The 26,363-nt window shown below is 39.7% G+C and overlaps 2 protein-coding genes across 2 annotated transcripts; both read left to right on the forward strand.

Annotated features, from left to right (window-relative positions):
* Positions 1–92: 92 nt before the first annotated feature.
* LOC119497208 (lysosomal thioesterase PPT2-A-like) lies at positions 93–11,660 on the forward strand. The gene is made up of 8 exons (XM_037785154.1): positions 93–523; positions 3,090–3,243; positions 8,850–8,945; positions 9,854–9,961; positions 10,055–10,138; positions 10,235–10,319; positions 10,861–10,915; positions 11,391–11,660. The coding sequence occupies exons 1-8, from the start codon at positions 374–376 to the stop codon at positions 11,532–11,534; spliced, it is 876 nt and encodes a 291-aa protein (XP_037641082.1). The 5' UTR covers positions 93–373; the 3' UTR covers positions 11,535–11,660.
* Positions 11,661–13,351: 1,691 nt separating this feature from the next.
* On the forward strand, positions 13,352–26,318 carry si:ch73-95l15.5. The gene is made up of 11 exons (XM_037785152.1): positions 13,352–13,614; positions 15,345–15,573; positions 15,650–16,638; positions 18,009–18,155; positions 20,255–20,332; positions 21,304–21,408; positions 23,071–23,220; positions 23,394–23,549; positions 23,713–23,808; positions 24,357–24,548; positions 25,391–26,318. Exons 2-11 carry the CDS (start codon positions 15,402–15,404, stop codon positions 25,493–25,495), a joined length of 2,190 nt encoding a protein of 729 aa, XP_037641080.1. The 5' UTR covers positions 13,352–13,614; positions 15,345–15,401; the 3' UTR covers positions 25,496–26,318.
* Positions 26,319–26,363: the final 45 nt, after the last annotated feature.

The following is a 26,363-nucleotide window of genomic DNA, read 5'->3' on the forward strand; positions in this document are numbered from 1 at the left end:
ATCATTAGTATAATAATTATTATTATTAGTAGTAGTACTGTAGTAGTAGCATTGTAATAAAATGTTAAAAGACTAAGTGATACTAATCCTTGCATTAACGCAATAATAAAGATGTATGTCGGTTTAAATCTGGGTGAGTCATCAGCGTTATACTCAACTGAATATCGAAAACGGATGTGATCTTTAACTCCACCTCAGAACAACGAGACACCAGCAGGTCCCACAGGAGGTCTGATGAGGAAGAAGAGCGCGCATGCTCTCTAAAGTCTACAAACAAAAATTGAAAGTAGATAAACGTCTCTTCTGTTGATCCTCCAGTCGGACCAGAGCCAGAGGTCTCACTCTCACCTGAGACTGAAGACAGGGCAGAGAGATGATGAAGACTCCTCAGACCATCCAGCTGCTGTTGCTGCTGATGATGATGACTAGTGTTTGCATTGACGGGTACAAGCCTGTCATCATCGTTCATGGCATCTTTGATTCACCAAAACAGTTCAAAACGTTGTCTCTTTTCATCACCAAGGTAGGACATCTCTAAAGCTACACTGTTAAGAATGTCCCAGTAAAATAACAGTAAAGAACTGGCAGCAGGGTTGCCTTTATGTTACTGTAAAATTAACATTATTATACTGTCGCTGACATTTACAGCTTTGTACTTATAATGAAAAATACTGTTTTTTAAAAAAAATAATTTCAACGTATTTTACAGTTAATTTAGTGTTTAAAGATACATTATATAGCTGTTTTTTCACATTTCTTTTACATTATCTTACTGATTTGTTTTAATGCACTATTTAGGTTGTATTTTTTTACATACATTTTAATAAACATATTTTTTTGCCTAGATGAATAGACTTAGCAGGTTACAGACATAGGAATAGTCACACTAAATACAATTAAAGGCACTTGTTAGGAAAAAGGCTATAATAGACTTGTTGACACTTTTCCCAAAATGTGTGTCTCTAGCTGGCTACAAGCACAGAATGCAAACCAGAACAACATGTGAATGAAGAACAGAGCTAATTCACTGATTTTACAATCATGTACAATGTACAAGCCTCACATGTGCAGATCAGGTCCCAGAATTAAAAAATACTGCATGAAACTGTTACTGATGATCCTTTAGACAGTTGATCAGCAGTAAAGTGATGTTTTTTAAGAATGCATTATAGTTCAGTTAAAAAACGGCCTATGAGCGTAATTTAACAGGTTTTCTTTTTTATTAACAGTAAAGCACTGTTTTTAGCAATAACAGGTTAATACTGTTGAAATCCTGCTGTAAATTAACAGAGATTGTTTACAGTGTATAATGTGCAAAATATGTCAAATGTGTTTAACTTTGGGACAGACTTCTGAAATTTTTTTTTCTTATTTTATTCTAACATCTTTAACTATTCTATTGTTATTTTTACTGCTTATTTGCACCAACAAACCAAAGCAAATTCCTAGTGTATACCTGATACACCTCGTAATAAACAAGAATCTGATCTGATTCTGAAGTTTCATTAGTGGTGGAAGAAGTACTCAGATTTTTTTACTTTAAGTAAAAGTAATATATCACCACAGTGTAGAAATACTCAAGTAAAGGTCCTGCATTCGAAGTGCCTCGTAAGTAAAAATACAAACAGTATTAGCATTGAATGCACTTAAAGTAAGAAAAATAAAGGTACTCATTATGCAGAATGACTCATTTCAGAATAATTAGTATTTTATACTAATGGTGCATTAAACATCACTTTAATGTTGCTGATGTGGCTGATTCCAACTGATTAATGGGAGGTTTACAGTAATCTAATAAAAGATCATAATTTATTAGTTGATTATATTGTGTATTAATAATCTGAATCTGCAAAGTAACTAGATACTGAAGTTATTAATAAACGTAGTGGAGTTAAAAGTACAATATTTGCCTCCGAAATGTAGTGGAGTAAAAGTATAAAGTAGAATAAACTCTAAGTACAAGTACCTCAACATTGTACTTAAGTAAATGTGCTCAGTTCATTTACCTAAAATATAGGCCTAATTCTGGAAAGAACAATGTAAGTTTGGCCCATCCGTTTATGCATTTTTATTTAAAGAAACTCTTTGTAAACCACTAGTGAGGCTATATTTGCCAGATTTAAACTGTGATTTGAACCCCAAAATATTAATTAATTAAACGTATTTTAGATCTACAGTAGGAGAGAGAAAAAGTTATCACATAATGAGAGTAAAGTCATATCTTTGCGAGAGAAAAAGTTGTAATATTACGAGATTAAAGTCATAACTTTACGAGAAAAAAAGAAAATAACACGTAAAATTACGACTTTATAATATTATGACTTTATTCCCGTAAACCTACAGGGGAAGTGAAAATCAAGGTCATGATTTCCTGTTCCCAGGTCATTTTCTATTCCTCAAGATCAGCTTTATTTTGGAAGAACCCGTGCCAGGGTCAGCAACCTTTACTATCAAAAGAGCCATTTTAGGCAAAAAAACAAAAGAAGAAATCTGTCTGGAGCAGCAAAACATTTGAGGTCACACTGAGGGAAAAAAATCTGAGATTTACAGAATAAAGTCATAACGTTACAAGAAAAAAAAATCATAATATTATGAGAATAAAGTCATAACTTTACGAGAGAAAAAGTTGTAATATAACGAGAATAAAATCATAACTTTACGAGAAGAAAGTTGTGATATTACGAGGAAAAAGTCGTAATATTACGAGAATAAAGTCATAACTTTGCGAGAAAATAAGTCGTAATATTATGAGAATAAAGTCATAACTTTGCGAGAAAAAAAGGCGTAATATTACGAGAATAAAGTCATAACTTTACGAGAAAAAAAGAAAATAACACGTAAAATTACTACTTTATAATATTATGACTTTATTCTCGTAAACCTACAGGGGAAGTGAAAATCAAGGTCACGATTTCTGTTCCTCTGTCATTTTCTATTCCTCAAGATCAGTTTTATTTCGGAAGAACTAGTGGATATGAGCCCGTGTTTGACCGAGCTGGATGATCACATTATCGGCAATCAGGCTGATAGTTTGCTGACAGTTGATTTAATCAGTGATTACAGTGTTTCTGTTTTGATTTTATTCCCAGGTGCATCCAGGCACTGAGGTGACGGTGATTGACTTGTATAACAACCTGGCCAGTATGAAGCCGTTGTGGAGGCAGGTCCGAGACTTCAGGAAAGCCTTTGACGCCGTTGTGCAAAAGAATCCTGATGGTGTCCATCTTCTGTGCTTCTCACAAGGTACTCTCTCCCACTCACATTACACTGTATTGCACACGCACCGCTGCCATTCTTTAGCCATGTAATGAAAAGTCTTTGAGCATTTATCTAGGGATGCAGCAGCAGAGTGAACTATTATTACATATTAAAAGTAAAAGACTAACGGAGGGTGTAAGCACCAGAGTTAAAATGTCCTGACAGTTAAAGACTGAAGAGCTTGGAAAAGAAATAGGATCTCCAAGATAAAATGACTTTGTGAAGAAAAAAAAATTCTGTATAAAGCCTTTTGTGACTCCAGAGGGAGCTGTGAGAAGTCTGATTGATTGCCTCAAGTGATGTCACTTGAGTCAGGAGGTCAGTTGGGGCTGAAGACCACAAGTTTTGAAAATGAAAAGAATCTGGAGGTGTGGAGTCAGAAAGAAGAGATTAACCAGACTTCTGTAGCTCCTCATCTCTGTTGAAGATATAGAGGCTACAGGCTACATTAGCCACTATTAGCACAACACACCACTTACTGAACTATCAGCTGCCTTGTTGCATTGTGGGTAATGTAGGCATCAAGTTTTGACAAGGAAGAAGAATATGTGAAATAAAATAAACCGCTGTGGCTCAGCAGGTGGAGCGCATCGTCCGCTGTTTGCAGGGTTGGTGGTCTCATCCAAAGTGTCTTTGAGCATGACCTTGACCTCCCAATTGCTCTCGATGGTTCAGTTTACCCTCATTTATATAAATGGGATGGACAAAATAATAGAAACACCTCTCTGTATAATGCAATACAGTTCAACAGCACCCCAAACTACATCCTCCAAACATCCTTCTAAAACAGTTTCAACAAAAAACTGAACATTATAACCTTCATGAAGGTAGAAGTTATTGCAGGACGGTTGTATTGGGCTCCACTAGTTTTAGCTAGGTGTACCTAATAAACTGGCAGCTGAGTGTGTATTTTGAGAGGCGTCAGTCAGTCTGTCAGAGACCCAAAATAAATTCTCACTGTGAGATAATGTCACACAAACGTGGATGTTGTATAATCTCTGTACATGCAGACTACAGGGACAACAGGAGATCACACAGAGCGAAAGAGAACAGAGTGTGTTCCCGGAAGGTCAGTTTAACAAAATAACCACCATGAGTTATACCAAGAATATACAGTATACAGTTAAAAAAAACAGGCTGTTGATTGCACGACCTTGCCTGTCACATTGAAGTTGAGGAATAATAACTATATGCTACAGGCCTTCAACTTTCACTTCCACATTTCTAGCATACCGAGATAACAATAAGTGCCATTTTTTTTACCGATGTGGCTCCCAGTTCAGCTCTGCAGTTTATGTTCTTATGTCCTATGTATGTTCGTATGTACTCAAAAGTTTAGAGGCAGAAAACCTTTAACTTTTATCCCCATTCTCTCATTTTCAAACTTGTTTTAACAAAAAAAAATACAAATTCTAAAACGCATTAATGGTTTGTGTAAATTCAATATAAATTAAAGCTGCAAGCAGCGTTGAACGGGCCCTCGCCCCTTTGCGCATGCCGGGGGTACCCGCTGCCGTGCATTTCCATGAAAGTCGGACACTGCACGCAACAGTTAGAGAGTATTTTCTGCGTGGAGCGCGTGGCACTGTAAATGACCTGTTGAGAACCTGTGGGGCATCCTTAAAAGGCACTTCTATGAGGGTGGGTGGCAGTATACAACAATTTCTTGTTGCCAGTAGGTGGCGCTATCACCATAACTCAATAATGGAACGTATATGTCTTCAGGCCGGGACTCTTATCCAGCTTGTGAAGTTTGGGGCAGATTGGAATATGTAGGGTCAAGTTACAACAGCCTCCTGTGTCATGTCGTATGCCTCGAATGGTTGAGGATAGGATAGGTCGTCTGGCAGCGAGTCTCACGAGAGTTTTTGCAGATCTCAGATCAAATTTCGCAATTTACAGGCTCCCTTCTAGTCGCTAGTATGGAAGCGGAAAATCAGGGCTGAAGTCGAGTAGAGTGAACTTGCTATAACCAAACTGCCAATCACTGGGCATTTTCATAATGTAGTAATCACATTTAGTACCAACTCGAAGGGACTGGAAGATCTATACTCATTTGTTGTTTTTTGTTGTACATCTGAACACTTCAAACTCTGTATAAGCTGAACCTGTTTGTCCTCTGAACACCCACACAGGTGTTGTCAGTTATTCCGGCTGAACAAGAATGATAAGAATACCCAAACAGGTGCAATAAAAGCTGACAGGAGACTCAGGAAGCTATCAAGAAATTACAGTGAGCAGAGATCTAATCAGCCAAATAAACTGAAAACACCTGTGTGGGTGTTCATAGCTTTTAACGCAGGGTGCAGAACCCTCGGAACCTCCTCCACTGTCACCTCTCTGTTGTCAGTGTCATTCCTACACCCAGACTGAGGTGTAGGAATTTGTGGTGTAGAGACTACAGGTAAAAGAAATGCACTGCACCTTTTTTTATTAGCTTCTGGTGCCTGTAATTTCAGATATTGTACTGGCATCACCTATAATCATGATTAAAAGAATATCAGTATGTCATTTGGTACCCCGTTACATTCATGAAGTCAAAACTGCAGCTACTGGTGACAAAGTTAAGAGCGAAAAACAACGTTACTGGGTGAGCGATCTAATCGGCGTGAACGTCAGAGTTTGGGTGTGTCCCATTGTCACTCATGGGAAAAGATGCTGTAAAGACAAACTTATTGTCTGTGTTATTTATTGGTTTTGATGTGAATTATTCACACTCTACGGTGTTGACTTCATTAAATCAGAAAGATTAGTGACATGGTTTGATTTGATTAAAACCTGATTCTATTGAGCAGGTTCCTCAGGCACGGCTCAACAATAAGGATTGCTCACATGCAAGTATAATGCCACATTGGGCTCGTAAATCTAACAACTTCCTGTTTCCTTTAGGTGGCGCTATGACTTTCACTCATAATACCACGTATATGTCTTCAGGCCTGGACTCTTATAAAACATGTCAAATTTGGGGAAGATTGGACAACGTATAGTCAATTTACAACAATTTCCTGTTTCCTGTAGGGGGCGCTATGACTTTCACTCATAATGGCACATATATGTCTTCAGGCCTGGACTATTATCCAGCTTGTGAAGTTTGGAGCAGATTGGACTATGTAAAGTGTGTTGTTGCGTGCCATTTTTGGTATGATGTTCTTCAGAACAGAACTGGTTGAACCATATTTACCAGAAACAAAAAAGACTTTCTGTTCCAGCACGTCATTCATGATTGTCATCACACCTTCACACATTCACTCAGCTGCTAAACTTCACATTAAATGAGGTATTTTCTGAATGTAGTTTGGTCTGATGCTTCCGTGTTGGCAGTCTGCTGAAACATCGTGGTTAACGTGAGACGCATTCCTGTCCTGATTGGACCAGTCCGACCATATTCCAGAACAGTTAACAATAAACCTTCAGACTGACGGAAACCACCTGGACCTGGACCTGGTCCAAGATCTGGTGCTGGAACTGGTCCAAGACCTGGTCCTGGACCTGAGTTTCCTTAAACATGTGATCAGTCTAACATATTAAAATATGACACATTTATGTTGGAAATGTGATGAATGGTGGTAATAATATTTTCAATTGATGATTTACATGTGATCTAATTTATTCTGGGTTTAGACTAGATTTAGTTGCCCCAAATTTCTCAGTTATGATGAGGGTCCAGTCCTGAGGACATGTACATGCAATTCATAGTTTTCAGACACGTGACACGCGCCGCTAACTGGAGGGCAAAACAATGGACCAAGATGGCGGCTCACAGTGAATTATCCGTAGCAGGGAAGCACAAGCCTGTCAACTTTCCATCTGTTCAAAGCCACGAATATTTAGATCATCTATCAATATCAGAAAAACAAAGATACGAGCACAAACTACAAAAAAGTGACAAAATGGCGTCTTCTCACATGACGTATGACATCACCGTTCGAGCGATCAAAAATTCCTTCACAATTTATCATCACAGTAGTTTGAGGGTTATACTACCCAAATTTCACGCGAATCCGATGAACTCTCTAGGAGGAGTTCGTAAAAGTATGCATAAGATACATAAATTACATGAAAAACATCAAATTCAATATGGCCGACTTCCGGGTGGGCGGAGCTAATGAAACCCGATGAGGAATATGTTTCAAATAATGAGTGGAATATGCATACCAGGTTTCATGAATATAGGAACAACTTTGACCAAACTACGGCCTAAAGTGAAGTTACAACAGCATCCTGTGTCTTGGCGAAACATCAAAATTCGCCACGCCGCCACAAGAACGCAGTTTCACGAAAACACAAAAGCTTCGCAATTTAGTATCATGAAGGTGTTGAGATTCTGCTGCCCGACTTTGAGATGGATCGCTTGTATCCTCTAAGAGGAGTATCACAAAGTTTCATACCTAAAAAGTGACAAAATGGCGTCTTCGCACATGACGTATGACATCACCATTCGAGCGATCAAAAATTCCTTTGCAATTTACCATCACAGTTGTGGGAGGGTTATACCACCCAAATTTGACGTGGATCCGATAAACTCTCTAGGAGGAGTTCGTAAAAGTATGCATAAAATACATGAAAAACGCACATATTCCAATATGGCCGACTTCCCGGTGGGCGGAGCTAATGAAACCCGATGAGGAATATGTCTGAAATAATGAGCAGGATGTGCCTACCAAATTTCATGAATATAGGATCAACTTTGACCAAACTATGGCCTTCCACGCGTTAGGGGGCGCTATAGAGCCGGCTAAATATGCTGAACCCAATAACTGTACATTTACATAAAGTTCACAGGTGTCCATCATTTTGCCAAGTTTCATGAGTTTTCGAGTACCTCAAGGTATGTTCAAAACCTAAAAGACATAAGGGGGCGCTAGAGAGCCAACATGCCACGCCCAAGCAAAATTTCACTACTAAATCAAAGTAATTACTAGTTTGGATGTGCATGTAAAGTTTCATGAGTTTTTGTGCATCCTAAAGTCTTCAAAGATGTGTTCGTAAATTTAAAAAAAACGCAGGAAGTCCAAGATCGCTGACTTCCTGTTGGCTGAAAAAATCTCAAAAATATTTAACACGAACTTCAAAACGTATGCAATGATATACTTGAATTTCATGAAGATCGAAGAAACTTTCCCTGAAAAACAGCCTACATTAGGGGGCGCTATCTCGCCCACTGGCGACACCCGATCCGAATCACTACAGAACTTTGAATTTCGCGCCACTTCTGACGCATATTCCACTTTTGGTGAGTTTTTGGGGATGGAAAAGGCCACAAAAATGCGATATTCCAGCAGAAAAATAATAATCCTTAGAAAAACAATAGGTTTCCTTGCACTTTCGTGCCAGGACACCGTTGGGGTCCTGGCACTTTTGTGCTCGGGCCCTAATTATTATTACTCTGTTGTTAAAATTGCATTACGCGTGGTGAGGAGCGCATTATGACTTCTTTAGGACACGAAATTCAAAGTTTAGGACTTGGGACTTGACTTGGGACTTCAGTGCAAAACACTTGACACTTACTTGTGACTTGCAAAATAATGACTTGGTCCCACCCCTGCTGGTTTGTCGTAACTCTCTTGATGTTGTGTCTTTTCCTTCTTAAGGTGGTCTGATTTGTCGAGCAATTCTCTCCACGGCTCCCCACCACAACGTGCACACCTTCGTTTCGCTGTCGTCACCACAGGCCGGGCAGTATGGAGGTCAGGGAGCTTCATTTTAATGTATTAAGCATGTCTGTATAACCCCTGTTCTCCAGGGAATTATGACATTTCTGAAATTGGTCCAGGATTGAGGGAGAGCGTTGTAACCGGCAGCCGCGAAACAAGCTGTGAGGGCAAGTGAACTGTGTCAGTGTAACGTTACATTCACTAAAAGAGCTTGTCTTTGCCACTGACAGGTTCAGATTCTTATTATGAGTGTCTGACAACATTATGGAAAGGACCCTACAGAGAAATAAAACATTGTTCTTACCTTTCACTTGATCTGTTCTGTTTGTTATTGTGTCCAAGTCCCGCTCAAGGAGAAGTCTCGTTGTGAAATCTGAATATCCGTATACTCTGGCTCAAATAAATACGGGCAGCCATCGAATCAAAGACCTCATCCACATTGTCGAAATCATCTAAATATTAAACCATGACATTGAAAATAATTTAGACAACACTAACCTACGTACTCCAACACAACAAACTCTGCCCTGCTGGCACTCACGTTTCCACCATGGATGTATTCTACTATTCCACCGTTACTATACCAACACGTCACCTCGTCAGATTTCAGAACGAGACTTCTCCTTGAGCGAGACTCTTTCCATAATGTCAGACACTAATCAGAGCCTGTCATGGCAAAAACAAGCACTTAGTGGACGTAAATGATGGTGACAGCTTGCCCCAATAACATTGCATTGCAGCCCGTGAGCAGCTGCCGGTTACAGCGTTCTCCCTCAACAGTGGACCAACTTCAGAAACTGTTGTTCCTATTAGTCAGTTAGACACAAAAACATGAAAATCCAGGTTGAGAAATACAAAAGTTACCCTTTAATTCACCAGAACTTCAAACAATATTGATTCATAATTGATTCTAAATTTCAAAATACGGTCTTACTCCACAGACACAGAATACCTGAGGTGGGTATTTCCTGACTGCATGAAGAAGACGGTGTTTCGTATTTGCTACAACAGAGTGGGACAGAAAGTGGCTATCTGCGACTACTGGAACGGTGAGAATGATGATAAATTGACCTTTAACTGAGGAGAACCTGCACGTGAAAAGATAACAGATATATATATATATATTCATCTTTCCTCCACAGATCCTCACCATAGGTCCCTCTATCTGCAGGGGAACGGCTTCCTGCCGATGCTCAACGGTGACAGACCTCACAAAGACATGACAGGTATAGTGGAATGAAATACATTTGTGGCCATTATGTGCTTGTGGATGTATACAGTAACTTTGCACAGTCATGCATTTCTCCGTTACACCTCTTCAGCATGGAGGGAAAACTTTCTGCGCATCAAGAAGCTCGTGCTGATTGGAGGACCAGATGATGGCGTCATCACACCGTGGCAGTCCAGGTATCAAAGATTTATAATTCATATACACACTGTTGATCCTCTGTCATTTTATTGTGACTATAATGTGTAGTCGTTCAGGATCGCCTGTGATCTCGTGGCTCTCTTGATGATTAAATCAAAAGTAAACATGAAAACCAAGAGCAACTTGATTTCAAATCTGAAAAAAAGGTTTTGAATAATCCACAGATTCTCATCGACAAGCCACATGAAGTCAGAGGTTCTTCACCAAAAAACAAGATAATACAAAACCTCTAAATATGTGAATGCATTTGGTTGCGTTTATATACAGTATTTATATAATTCTAGCGCCACTTAAAAGTCTTTTGTTAATAGAGATCTGATACTGTATGATAGATAAATATTTGCTTCTGTCCTTTTCTGCCTTGTCTGTGATTGTTGGTCGATAGCGTTTTTAGGAGATACTGGCTGTAAATACATTAAATTATGTTTCAATCTGAAAAAAATGTGCATGAGAAGAAGTCCCACCCCCTGGTTTCAAGACCTCTTTACCTGAACTGACTGCTTCCTCTTTTCTAAACAGCCACTTTGGATTCTATGACAGCAACGAAAACATCGTACAAATGAGGAACCAGGAGGTAAGTTTGAAACTAATGTATTTGTACACCACTTGTATCACTTCTATATCGACTGGAAACCCTATGTGAAAACGCCCTAAGAAGCATTGTGTTTGTGTTAGCTTAGAATGAGCCCTTCATATCTACATAGTGAGCGGGTCCTCTTCACGGAGTCCGCCATGTTGTTCTGTCATGTTTCTACCATTTCTATGTGACCTGAATGCCACCGTAGTTCTTTGACACGCTTGCAGAGTGCAGAACCGTGGTACCTCCAGCCGCCATCTGAATTTCGACCCCGGTTTTGCACTCAGCGGCTCACGTTACCACAGTCTTAGAAAGGGAGGAGTGAGCGGAGGGGTACTCAGTTGGTTGCAATCTGCAACCACACCACTAGATGCCGCCAAATCCCGCACACTGTTCCTTTAAATGGTAGACATCTGTTTCTCCTCCTATTTTGTAATAACCCCATCCAACTCTTCTTCTCTCCCTTTGATAGTTTTACAAGAATGATGCATTTGGCCTGAAGACGCTGGACGCTCGGGGCAACGTGTCGGTGTGCGTTCACTCTGGAGTGAAGCACACTCAATGGCACTCAAACTACACAGTGTTCAGCAGCTGTATAGAGAAGTGGCTCACATGAAGAGTGTGAGAGATCAACTGAAATAGACTATATGATCTAAACTGTATTTTATTTATATGATTTTTTTATACAAGACTGTCACCATATAAACCAAACACCTATTAAAAATATATCAGCATCTATAAATATTCTTTTCCCTTCAGAAGCTTCTTTCCTTTATGTGGCAATATTGATCAATCGCTGCTCTCTAGTGGAGGTTTATTGTACTCTGGAGTCTTGTAAAGCTGTGGTTCCCAACCTTTTTCCTCAAGGGACCCCTTTTCTATCATTGAGTAAACTGACGACCCCTGACTAAGTGATATATTTCATGGATATTGCATATTATATTTAATGCATAACAATAACAGTATAGAACAACTGAAGGACATTTGTGTAAAACAAGCGATTTGGATGAATTTTGAGCAGATTATTTCCCGTGAATATTGCATCAGAGGATTTTTCCTGGTATTTTAAGGACTTTCATTACAATTCTCTGTATTATTTATTTTTAACAATCATACATACTTACATACATATTCAGTTTTGTTCTCCCTGATGCTTGGCCATTGTTCTATCAGTTCTTTGGTTGTTTTAACTGCGTACTTTTCTAATGCAGGAGGAGGCTGTTACTGTTATTGCCCTTATCCTGTTTAGATCTTAAATCATAATCCAAACTTTAAAAATAATGATTTAATTAGTTTTCTTTTATGTTTCTGCCTCAACTAACGTAACTTGGCTTTAATTGATCCTTTTAGAATGTCTGAATATTTTCTCTTCATATTAAAGTATTTTGTAGGAACACCAATGTCGAAAATTATTAGTATGATTGTTTATTTTAAATTTTTTTAATTGAAAATTTTGGCCACACCTTAAACAATTATAGTCTAAATTTTCACCAGTTCCCTCCAAAAAATTAAGTTGTTCCCAAAGCCATTGTTGCCAAGACTGTTAAATGTGGTGTGAGGATGTAACGGTCAATAACCAACAAAAGAAATCCACACCCGCATGTTAACCCTGAGTTATAAACACTGACTGTCCATGAGAATAGAAACCCCTTTACATTGGCACAACTGACACCCGTAATCATGAAATAACTGCAGTTCCTGTCTTATGTTTTATTTATTTTATTTTTTATTTTAACATTTTCACATTTTTAATAATGTTTTATTTTTAAATTTAATGTTGTGTTGTTGGCACAACTGACAGCCGTAACCATCATGAAATAACTGCAGTTCCTGTCTTTTGTGCAAGAGAGCAGCAAAACGCGTTTTTAAATTCCAGTTGAATTTTTTTTTTTTTTAATTTCCCTTTTTTTAAATTTTTTTTTTTTTTTTTACATTTTCACATTTTTAATAATGTTTTATTTTTAATTTTTTTTTTTTTTTAAATTTATTTTTCATATTTATTTTTTATTTTCACATTTTCACATTTTTAATAATGTTTTATTTTTAAGTTTAATGTTGTGTTGTTGGCACAACTGACAATCGTAACCATCATGAAATAACTCCAGTTCCTGTCTTTTGTCTGTCTTTTAAAAATCTATTTGAAAATGCAGTAAATAACTGGATTCACAAGTTGAATTAAGAATGCAGGTTTTAATCAGGCATTTTTAAAGGTCAACTTCTGTCCTTGCTGCTTCATAGTCTGCTACCACTCCTGTTAATTATTGTTTGGTACTAAAAAAAGCTGTTAAATATAAATCTCAGTGTGTGCAGTGAGAGGTGACAACATGCCCCGGTCTCCCCTACTGTTGTGTGTGTGTCAGCCCTCCTCCTCCTCTTCCTCCTCCTCCTCTCTCTGCTGCTCACTGCGTGCTCGCGCTGCTCTAAACCAACAGGTATGAGCGATGACGTCAGCAAGGTGACACCCACCACCTCCACCTCCACCTCTCTTCCTCTGAGCCTCCGGTGTGGTGGTGCAACAACCAACGCGGCTCCAGCTTCGTGGAGGTTTTTTCCTGTAAAGAAACTTTTTACCAGAAACTCTCTCATTTATTTCCTCGTGTCATTTATCACGAGACGACTATGAAGATTTCCTCCTCGCGTGCTGGACTTTAAACGTATTATTTTATCAGCGCGTGAAGCACCAGAGGGCTCAAAAGGTAAGACTGCAACAATAACTTTATGTGTAAAAGCTAAATGTGTTTTGACTTGAACTGAACTGAAGCACACGCTGACGTTACTTTCACATTGAATCGCTGCACTTCAGTTCCAGCTTTATAAATAGCACCAGATACTCGATAGTTGAGCTGTTTTCTACTGGGTGATGAAGAGTTTCCATTGTGGGAACATGTTGCAAACTGTTTGTGGTTGCCTGAAAATAAAAAAACAGCCTTTTATTGTTGTATTTTGAGCAGTTAAAGGTCGTGAATAGAGGCAATTTATAATGTTTTATAGGTTTAATTCATGTTTTTTTGCATGCAAAAACACATTTTGTGTTGGTTTTGTCTTAAATGGGTTAAAGTGAAGTGAAGGGTGACTCATATTTGACTTGTGAGAGAGGTGGAAAGGTTTTATGGAGAGACTGAACGTTTCATTCATAGACATGTCTGAGTGAGTTCAGTGTCAGCGTGGCTCCAAGGTCGACGTGTCCCGCCCTGTGGGGAGCTACTGTAAACACCCAGCAGCTGGGAGCTGCAACACACCAGCCAAAAAACATCCAGAAACACACAAGTCAAAGCAAACAAGGAAACACTTAATATGTCAGACTGGGTAGAGTAGATCAACTTTCTCCTGACCTGTTTTAATGTGAAGAGAGCTGGAGAATGAAGCCTTTAACAACTTTAAAAAAAAAAAAAGTCACTGTCAGCTGTTTTCTTTAGCTTTTATAATGAATATGTGACAATAAAATGGTTCTCAACCCACCAAAGAGGTCACAGGATAAATAATCTGTGGGGTCACTTTTCTGACTTAATTCTTTGTAATAATTCCCTCTATTTATTGACAGTATTTGAGAGCAACAGAACAATTTAAGAAGGGTAAATAGACATGTTCAGACATAATAAATAAAAGTTGCTTTGTTTTATGGCTGCAATTCATGATTATTTTCAATATCAGTCAATCTAATAATTCCTTATAGTTTTTTTCAAATATTTAACATTTTTTATTTCCTAGTCGTCACTACTTTATTCTTTCATTTTATTCTTATCTTTTTCTGTCTGTATTAGAGTTTAATGCTTGTTTTTTGTTTTTATTCTACAGTATGTAAAAATGTATTTGAGAGCTTTGAAAAGCACTATATAAAACAGATGTATTATTATTATTATAATTTTATAATATATATATATTTATACATAGATATTTATAGATATTTATATATATACATTTTTGTGTGTATATATATATATATATATATATCCCTTTTTTATTAATTAATTAGTTGAATGATAGGAAATTAATTGGCAAAGTATTTTGAGGATCGATTAATTAATCGTTGAAGTATTTTTCTCAATGCCAAAAAGTCCTTACTTCCAGCCTGTCAAAGGTGAATTTGGACTGTTAGTCCTCCTCACACTGTTAAAAAGTCTAGTTTAAAGATATTGAGCTCTTAAAATACTGTATACTACGGAGACCCCCTAGACCCCTGGGAGAACATTATTATTAACTCGTTCCCTCGAATTAGTAACTCGATTTAAGAGTACTTTAATTTGAATAATATTAGAGGCCTAAAGAGGTAAAAAACTATACATTATTTCACATATTAATCTATTATGTGAAATACTGTTTAGTTTCCAGCCATGTCCGTGGCTCTGTGAGGTGCTCACATGTCATCTCGTGACCCTTTGACTCTTCTGTAAATGCACCCCTGTTTTTTTTCTGCTTTAATTCACAGACAATTTCCAACATCTATCGGACAATAAGGGGGGAAAGTGCCAGCCCTCTGTCCACGATGTCCTCCAGAGGTAAACATGACTTGTGCCGGATGTGTGGCGGAGCTCTCCAGGGAAACCAAAGACGGTGGCTGTTTGGGGGCCAAAATAAGAAGACGGGACAGCCTCAGACTCCGACAGGGTCTCTGAGAGGAGGAAGCCTGTCTCGGTCCTCGCAGAGCAGCCCCTGGGGTGAGTCTGAAGCATAAGGAAATAAAGAAAAGTCTTTAGTCACAGTCTGAAGTTAACTTTCTTTTACTCTTCACAGGCAGCACATTATCTCTGGCTTCCTCCGGGTCTCTCTCCAAGTCCCAGTTATCCCTGAGCTCCCCGTCCATGGATCTGCTCTCGGTGTTGACTCACATACTGGGGCAGTCTGTGCAACGAGGCAGCGGGCTGGAGGAGTTTGTGTGCGGCAAATGCGTGTGCGTCCTCGAGCGGGTATTCAAGTTTGATTCGGTGATAGCCAGGGTGAGGGTGCTTTCATCCGAGAGGCTTCAGAAGCTGACGCAGGAGCGGGATAAGATCAGACACTTTGTGCGCCAAAACTACCACCAGAGACACCCGTGGGACCTCCAGAGCAGGGGCAGCACCAGCGAGGAGGATGGCGAGGCGGAGAAGGAGGGCTACAGGGAGATGCTCAAAGAGAATATGGCACTCTCGGAGTACGAGTGCTGGTCCGAGAAGTGGGACACTTGCTCATATTCTGTGAGAACGGGTAAAAGATGCAGAAAGGGCAAAGGGTGTGCAGGCTGTGATTCTTTACGGGTGTCCGACTCGGATTATGAGTCCGCTTGTGGAGTTCCTCGCCGTTTGCCTTTCCAGCCCTTCTCCCCGTTGGCGTTGTCGCGGGACAAATCCCAGAGCATGCCTCTCCACTGGCAGAGGACGCCTTCCTTCAGCTCCAGCCTGTCTTCACTGGCGGCGTCCACTATCTCCTTACAAGCATCATCCCGCACTGAGTCCATCCAGTCTCTGGACTCTCTTGATGGCAACGACCCATTTGACTCGCCGGGTGTTCACTTTGTGCTGAAGGAGCTGAGACGTATCGAAGGGAAGGCGGTCAGTTCGCCATCAGGGAGTAAGATCCCAGTTCTGGGCAGGAAGCACTCAGGAACAGTTGGAGAGATGGCGTCGCCCTCAGTGAACAGGGTGCTGAACTTTGGGAGTGTGGAGAACGGAGGGGAGGAAATGGATGAAGCGGACGGGGACGCCCTGTCAGAGCTGAGGGACGAGTTCATGCCTCTTCATCGAGGGGTGAGTGTTTTCATTCCTGTTGGGGTGTTAAGAGAATATCGATACACATGAGTATTGGGATATTATGTTTTGTGATACTGTATCGATTCTACTCATCGGCTGCTATTCTGTGGTTTAGAGGTTGTAGAGGGCTCGGATTTAAAACTAGTGAAGGTACTGACATCATATGAAACTAGAAAACCTAAGGAATCCATTGGTACCAACCACGTCGTAATAGCTTATCGCAAATGAGGCAAAATAAAGCTCCAAAGTTACTCTAAATTTTGGCGAGGAAAAACTGGCATGGACATTTTCAAAGTGATCCCTTGACCTCTGACCTCTAGATTTGTGAATGAAAATGGGTTCTATGGGTACCCACGAGTCTCCCTCTTTACAGACATGCCCAGAAATCATGCAGTTTTTTGCATGCAGTACAAATGTGTTATTTTCGCCTATTATAAAATGGTGTATTTCTGGTGCGTACTTGCTTACAGTATCACAATGTATCGATTCAAATATTTAGTCATGATTAATCGCATGATTGTCCATAGTTAATCACGATTAATCCCAAATTAATGACATGTTTTTTATCTGTTCAAAATATACCATAAAGGGAGATTTGTCAAGTATTTAATACTCTTATCAACATGGGAGTGGACAAATATGTTTGCTTTATGCATGTGCATGTATATATATATATTTATTATTGGGAATCAATTTACAACACAAAACAATGACAGATATTGTCCAGAAATCCTCACAGGTACTGCATTTAGCATAAAACATATGCTCAAATCATAACATGGCAAACTGCAGCCCAACAGGCAACAACAGCTGTCAGTGTGTCAGTGTGCTGACTTGACTATGACTTGCCCCAAACTGCATGTGATTATCATAAAGAGGGCATGTCTGTGAAGGGGAGACTCGTGGGTACCCATAGAACCCATTTACATTAACAATCTTGAGGTCAAAGGTCAAGGGACCCCTTTGAAAATGGCCATTTTTCCTCGCCAAAATGTAGTGTAAGTTTGGAGCATTATTTAGCCTCCTACGCGACAACTTCATTATCATCGCTTATACTTTGACAGCCGTTATCACAATATATTGAATCGTTAACCCTGTATCATGATACGTATCGTATCGCCTGATTCTTGCCAACACACAGCCCTAATTCCTGTGTGAGATATACTAGATATACTATTAAAATATACTATATAAGAACTCTGGCCAGATGCTGTGTGTTTGCGCTGTAAATATTGACACAGTGTGCTGCAATAGAGTGATCCGGGAGCAACGGAGTTCAGTCCAGCAGTCCAACAAGATTAGAACTACACATTTCACTTGTGTTTTTACTAAATAATACCACAACATATGTTTACTTGTCATTTCAGAGCACTACTGGCAGGGTTCAGCATGCTGTCAGGCACCTGCGAGGCCAGCTGGACCAAGCTGTGTCCCAAATCAGGACCCTGGAGGCCGAACTGAAACATGGGAGGGGCAAACCAACTGAAGTCAACGGATCAGAGGACTGGGCCCCTGTAGGTATTCAGTTCGCTCACTCGCACACACTGCATTTGAGAAGATTATATGTTGACAGAGTAGTTTGACAGTTTGGGAGGTGTGTTTATTCCCTTTCTTGTCAGCCGGTTAGTTTAGCTTAGCATAAATACTGCAAACGAGGAGGGGGGGGGGGGGGGGGGGTGGGGTGATGGTCCCATTTAGAGTTAAATAGACAATAAAGCAGGGGATGCTTTAGGGCGTGGCTACCTTGTGATTGACAGGTCGCTACCACATCCGGTCTGAGAGTTGTCCATGTTTTTATCTTACACCTTTAACCCTTTCACAGTGTGTTTACAGTTCATGAAAGTTAATTATAACCATTTTGGTCGTCTAAAAATGTCTTAATCAGCGTTCGGTTGTACTTAGCTCCTCCCTCTTGTGTCACTTCTAGTTGCAAAGTATCAATATGGCGACGGCCAAAATGCCGGTACTCAGGGCTTCAAAACGGCAGTCTACAAACCAACGAATGACGTCACGGTGACTACGTGCACTTCTTATATACAGCCTATGATCTAAACATGTAATCATTCCTCCTGGTCATAGTGGCCAATCAAACCACAAATTGTCATATTTACACTTTTTAGACGTACATATCACTTATTTTTTGGATTAAACAAACAAGATATAACATGCTAAAGTGAGCTTTAGAGACACTGATAGGCAGATTTTTAAACGTTCCCCCTGTTTCCAGTCTTTATGCTAAGCTAAGCTAACCAGCTGCTAGTTGAAGCTTCATAATTGATGAAAAGTTATGAGATCAATTCTCATTTATCTTGAAGCTAGAAAGCGAATAAGTGTGTTTCCCAAAATGTTGAACTGCTCCTAATAATATACTATGTACTAGTTTATAAATATATGAAATATTTTGGGGGGGGGGATCTAAAAATAAAATAGATATAAGTGGAGATGTCAGTGGAGTTGTGATGTAACAGATACTCACACAGACATAAGAGACGATCCTAAGCCTCTGGACCCTTTTTTCTTTTACACAAGACAAAACAGGTTTATTACAAAGTGCAGCTCCCGGGTCACATGACCAAACAGCTCCATAAAGCACTCTGTGAATGTTGACTGAGCACAAATACAGCGTTATGAAAGGAATGGAGGGCGGGGGGACTGTGGTTTTGTGTCCGTTGCAGGGTGTGACCGTGCTTCCTCCTTTACAGGTGCAGATAAAGACACACACACACAGAGCCTCTCTCTGGAATCCTCCCCGACCGGTGGAGTTTGCCCCGGGCTCAGTTGTCTTATGATAGACAATATCAATAAAAGGCGTCTCTGCTTCTGTGTAGAGTCCTCAAAGCACCTCATGGAAACACAATGCGCCTAATATTAGCAAGAATGAATGTGAAATAAGTGGGTGTAGCAGCAGCTTTAAACATTAGAATTGTTCGGTACGAGGTACGAACAAACCTTTTGACGGATTTGCCTGCTCAGCTGTGATTCACAGTACGTTACTATCTCATTTAGATTATTAAAAGACCGCGAAAGCCACAACCAACCGTAACCTGATAACTCTGTTATAAATTATAGCCTGCTGAGCTATTAACTTTATGTATAGTGCATAGTTTTGTACTGAACTGAACGTGACAGCTGAGACTAACAAAAGACTGACACATTTACATATAATGATTGTGGTTGCTGATTGCCCCATGAATTACGCATCACCTGAAACCGCTATCTGCCCCGTCTCAAGGTCTGATTCACAAAAGCTTTTGCACTAATGATATTACAGCGCAAACACGACAATACAGTTTTGCCAATGAGTGCAGTTTTCCCTTTTTTTGGCGTTGATTGCAAGTACAAAATGCCGCCTTTGCACCAAGAACACAGAACAATGGCAGAGAGAAAATGTTTATGTAATCTTCACATTTAAGAAGCTGGAATCAGAGAATGTTGCCTTTTTTTTATTTATTAATCTATTACTAATAAAGTTGGTGATTAATTTAATAGTTGACAACTAATAGATTCATTTTTGCAGCTCTAGTCTGGAGTATATTTTACTCAGCCCTACTCCAGAGTCGTTTCATTAACACACTTTTAAAACCATCGTCATTTGTTCTCCTCTTTCCTCCAGTTGCTCCAGGAGGAGGGTGGCAGCTCCCTGCTGCAGAGCCTCGGTCACTCCCTGCACAGCCGGGAGCGTCTGATCCAGGTGGGTGAAGTGATGAGGGGAGACAGGACTCAGTCATGCACACAGCAGTGGATCTTCTGCTGCTGCTGCTGGAGCTCTGGCTCAAAGCTCACAGGAATGTTGTTTGTCTTTCAACTCACTGGACGGCCTTAAAGTGGCAGTGCCAGAACTGCTTTCTCTGGCTACCACATTGTACTTTGTGACACTGAAGTATGTTTTCTTAAGCTTTGATCATGACCGCTTTTATTTTTAGTTCATTGTTAGGTTGATGATTTACTGTGATAATTGAATGTTTAAATCAAACAGGACTGTCCTGTCAGATGACCAGAGACTTTCTTATCTAAAACAAAGTGTGCTTGAATGGATTACGGCCGATTAAAGATTATCAATCAAGTAACTGTGTTGCACTTTTTTGTGTTATATTGTGCCACACTAATAACTTTTGAATACGTAAATAAGCTGTTTTCGTGATAAGAAGATCAATACCACACCCATATTTTCCTGTAAAGTGTGAAGCCACAGGTTGGCTTAGCTTGGCATAATGACTGTAAACAGCTTGCCTCGCTCTGTTCAAACGTAACAAAAAAACCCCAATATGACGTGTTAATTAGTGCGCTGGTTGACGGATTTTGTTAGCTTTGCACAGAGCCAGACTAGCTGTTTCCCCCAGTCTCTGTGCTAAGCTAAGTTAACCAGCTGCTGGCTGTAGCTTCATATTTTGAGAGCGGTATCAATCTTCTCATCTAACTTTTGCCAAGAAAGCAAATAAGTGCATTTCCCTAAATGTTAAACTCTTGCTTTTAAAATCTGCAAACACTCCGGGTGTTTTTTTTTAAACATGCATGCATCAAGCTTGCAAAAATACAGTATGCTTACATCAAAGATTAGCTAGCAAATGTATGCTATATAAATATGTTTATTTAACAGTGCTGTTAGATGAGTGTGTGTGTGCTATTTGTGCGCTAAGCAGACAGATGTATCCTCTCTTTCAGGAGTGTTTGGGTCTGATCAGAAGACTGTGTGTGGAGGAGGGAGCAGGGACTGAGCTGGCCGACAAGCTGACTGAGAATCTAAAGGAAACTCTATCTGCCAACAAGGTTAGAGCTGACGCTGTCCTGATCATTGACATGCTTAATGTTGCTTCATAGACTGTATATAAGTAGTTGATATAGTCACCGTGACGTTTCCCCTTGGTTTGTGCACTGCTTTATGGTCTATTTGACTCTAAATGGGACCATAATTTACTAAATGAACATCATGCTGTATTGAAGAAGACTTGAAACTAGCGATTGAGACCATAAACTCATGTTTACAATGTTTACTGAGGTAATAAATCAAGTGAGAAGTAGGCTCATTTTCTCATAGACTTCTATACAATCAGACTTGTTTTTGCAACCAGAGGAGTCGCCCCCTGCTGGCTGTTAGAAAGAATGCAAGTTTAAGGCACTTCAGCATTGGCTTCACTTCTCAGACCCAGAGTTTCCCACTGGTCCGATTACGATGACACATATTACCTACTCACTGAAGCACAGCAGTGATCGGCATGAGCAGACAGATTTTTGCTGATATCCATCAGCTTCAGTGCTGCTGTCCCTGCAGGTTTTTGTAGTAGCAGTGCAGGTCTTGTGATGGGTATTTGTTTTTTAGCTCAGGCCTGCAGGAAGCTTTACCAGTCTAGCAGCAAGTCAGCAATTTCCTCCAGCTCTGTGGAAAAATCCTGGCTGAAGTTACACGCTGTGTTTTGACTTTTGACTCCAGTGTTTCTGTCAATAAATCACACAGAGATCAACTTCTTATGTTTCATGCAGATGTTTGACTTGAATGATTACAGCAGGAAGAAGCTTTTTCAGTGTTCATACAGGCATCTGACTGTTGTTTTCAGACATACTTGAAAAATTGTGAATTGAAATAGTCCATCCATCCATTTTCTTCTGCTTACCCGGGTCCAGGTTGTGTTAATTTAATTATTTATATAATTAGAAATTATTGTTATATACTGCTGGGAGTTCAGGCACTCCTCCTGATATTTGTCCACATGAGCACCCTTACTTCTTATTGCGTACTGCCACCTGCTGGTGAATCTAGGTGTGGACCCCTGAACACCTGTGTAACTGCGTCTCTGTGTAAACACATACAGTAGCTTGATGCTGAGAAATCAGCACTGAAAATGCCTTTGATACTCCTTCTCATTACCCCAGTTTAAGCAGAAACTCTTGTCTGATTCGCAGTTAACTGTGAATGTGCAGAGAGCATGAGCAAGTTTGTCACAAGATAAATGCTACACCTCCTAAAGAACATGTTGACGGGGTTAAAACAGATGTTTGACCACAGTCAATTTTATTATTTTTTTCATGAACCATTAATCTGCCGGTTATTTTTTTACAATCATTTGGTCTATGAAATGTCAGAAAATAGTGTAAAATGCATTTTACAACTTCCAAAAGTCAAAGGTGACGTCTTCAAATGTCTTGTTTTGTCCAACCAACAGTCCAAAATTAGAAAATATTCAGTTAACGTTGATAATAAACATAGTAAAGCAACTAATCCTCACGTTGGAAAAGCTGAAACTAGGGAATGTTTGGCATTTTTGCGTGAAAATGTACTTAAATAATTATTTGATTATCAAAATAGTTGCCTATATATTTTCTGTCTATCAAATATCAATTAATGGGCTAATGATTTTCCAGCTCTACAGACATTGTATTTAAATCTGAATTGGACGTCTCAAACGTAGATGTGACATGTGTTGTTTTCTGTAGACGGCCCTGCAGACGTTGAGGTCCGAAGTAACCGAGAAGGAGAAGAGCATGGAGAAGGAGATCGAGGCTCTGAGGAAGGCTGGAAGAGACAGAGAGAGAGACCTCGACACACTCAACACCGTGCTGCAGTGCAACCAGGATATTATCAACGTACGAACGCACACATTAGAAACTGGGAATGGAATTTCATGCATTGTAGTTCTAAACACACACACATATACTACAGACACTGTGTACATTAAGTACTTTGTCCCGTGCACAGGTCACTCTACATGCACTTGGAAGTTTTATTTTGATAGAGCTGCTTTTCGTCTTTGCTCCAGGACCTGCGAGTGGCTCTGGGGGAGAAGGAGCGACTGCTCAAGGAGGCAGAGAAAGAGAGGGAGATGTGGAGACAGAGGGACCAGGCCCTCGCCACCGTCCTGCAGGAGAAGGAGGCTCTGATCCAGGAGCTGGAGAGCTGTCAGAAAGATGGGCAGGTAATATACAAGGGTGTCATTTCTGCTGGGGATGGCGTGGTAATAAGAGTTAATTTAACGTCGCCCACCTTTAAATTAAAGTTGTAGAGATTTAATTCTTTCTGTGTTATTGAAGAAGGTAAACTGTTACTCATAACATGTCATTTTCCTTGTGATTGGTCAGGGTTTGGCAGGTGACAGGGAGGGAAATGGCGCCACCTTGTGCAAGGAGGTCACTAAACTCACCTCAGCCATGCAGGAGTACCAGGACACGGTGCAGGTGAGATTTTAGCATGAGGGGGGGATTTGAAAGTGGTATACAATAAAGAGAAAACTAAAAAACAAAAGCTGCCTACATATGCTGAGTTAAGAATGACTTTTCGCCCACACAAAAAAACACTTTTATAGATGATTTACACTTTGAAAATATTATTTTGTTTTAAGTTGACTCAAGGCCACAATAATTGCTAGGTATGGAGGAGAGCTTAAACGATTAATTGGTTATTCGATCGACAGAAAAATAATCGGCAACTATTTTGATAATCAATTTATTGTTTCAGTTTCAGATTTTTCAAACAAAAATAGTGAAAAAAAATCTCATTTTAAACTCTTTTTAGATCAAACAAAACAAGACTTCTGACTATTGAGCTCTTGGAAGTTGGATGGGCATGTTTTTAAATACTGTTTTGACAGTTCATAGATTAAACATTGAATCAAAAAATAATTTATAGATTAATAGCTAATTAAAATGATGTGATGTGTGATGTTTCTGGCCTACAATGTAACACAGCATCCTTTCTAACTATTCCTGTTTTTCTTTTCCACCAGAGTCAGCAGGAGAGTCACAGTCAGACGGTGTCCTCTCTGACAGATCAACTCAGAGACACTCGGCGGGAGCTGAGGGAGAAGGAGAAAGAGAAGAAGGAGGCTGATAGAGCGTGGCAGACCAACAGAGAGGACAGAGAGAGAGAGGAGAGGAGACTGAGGGACAGCCTGGAGAAGAGAGACAAACTCATAGAGGTAAAGTCTAGGGGCAACTCCGGGGTCTGAAAAGTGAAGCCAATGCAGAGTGGTCGAAGTGCCTTTTAACATGCATTCTTTCTAACAGCCAGCAGGGGGCGACTCCTCTGGTTGCAAAAACAAGTCTGATTGTATAGAAGTCTATGAGAAAGTGAGCCTACTTCTCACTTGATTTATTACCTCAGTAAACATTGTAAACATGAGTTTATGGTCTCAATCGCTAGTTTCAAGTCTTCTTCAATACAGCATGATGTTCATTTAGTAAATTATGGTCCCATTTAGAGTCAAATAGACCATAAAGCAGGGGATGCTTTAGGGCGTAGCTACCTTGTGATTGACAGGTTGCTACCACGGCGTTGTCCGGTCTGGGAGTTGTCCGTGTTTTTGTCTTACAACTTTAACCCTTTCACAGAGTGTTTTCAGGTCATGGAAGTTAATTGTAACATTTTGGTCGCCTGCAATTAAATATTACTTCATTCCTTCAGCCCTATGTCACATCCTCCGGCTTTTTATAGACTCAGACATACTATGAAAAATATGTTGTAATTTCTCACCAGCAGTTGCGAGTGACAGGATAGTTCTAAAAAACATGTATATTTAAAGTACAAACCTATCTCATCTACTATCTGAAAAAGAACAAGAAGAACAAAAGAAAGTAGCACTTGTAGAAAAGGAAAAGTTGGGGATATAATTTATTTTACTTATTGTCAACAAATCCCATGAAAAGACAAAAAACAACAATTAATAGATCCTGCTAACAAGTCCGTTATGTGTACGACAAACTGAGATTCATTAAGAATACTTGGGAAAGTGACTGAAATCTTTATTTTTCTTCAACGTAGCAAATCCTGTTGGATGCTGAGGAGCGGGACCATCTGTTCAGAGAGCTGCAGCAGAACCTGCAGAACAAACGTGAACCTCTGACCGCCATCAAACACACACTGTGATAGAGGACGACTACTGTACTGACGAGCTGAGCAAACTAACTGCGCACAGACGGAAGACTACTTTTTGCACTTTCTGCACCACCTTTTTGCCTCTTCAACATATTTATCGTGGTGTACATTAAGTCTATTTATATTTATCTCTCTACATTTTTGAGGTTTGCATTTGCAAGACCTGCCTTGTTTTGGCAACTTTCCACAATAACTACTTAACTCTCTGGAGTGAATCAGTAATTTCAGACTTCAGAGAGTGAAACAACCTGATTGTTTTCAGTATGGAGAGATGGCAGGTCTAGCTTCTTCTAGTTGGATGTTTAATACTTGATTTAAAAACCACCAGATTACTGTATTCAGCCAGCCAAATGTTTTGAATGTAATGGGTCTAATGGTCAGGCAGTGATTAGATTCCATGTCACGCAGTGGGATTGCTGATACAAACATTTCTGAATGGTATGATTGTTAGTGGATCTGAGTAACATTAATTATGTCCTTCAGGACAGGAGCGGGTATGAAATTGCTTTGAATCTGAATTTAGCTTTTTTTTTGCAGTGTCTTTATTGTGTTTGTCTTTTCACTTTCTTGGTACAGAGCTGTAGTTTTTGTGTTTACTGTGCTATCAGAGCACTCGTGGAGGGGAATCCTTAGGACCAAAATAATATTTTTAACCCCTTTTGATTTTCTGATTTTATGGCTCTTTTTTTTTTTTTTTTTTGAACTATTCTCAATTATCTTCAATGTTTACATGTCTTGTATTGTTAGTCTGGGACTTTATGACTGGAGACATTTTCTTTCTTTTAGAGAGAATTAAACACTCTGATCCAAATTACTCAAGTCTACAGACGCTGTTATTTTGTTAAATATCATGCACGCT

The sequence above is a fragment of the Sebastes umbrosus genome, chromosome 11, assembly GCF_015220745.1.
Source record: "Sebastes umbrosus isolate fSebUmb1 chromosome 11, fSebUmb1.pri, whole genome shotgun sequence".
Classification (NCBI taxonomy): domain Eukaryota; kingdom Metazoa; phylum Chordata; class Actinopteri; order Perciformes; family Sebastidae; genus Sebastes; species Sebastes umbrosus.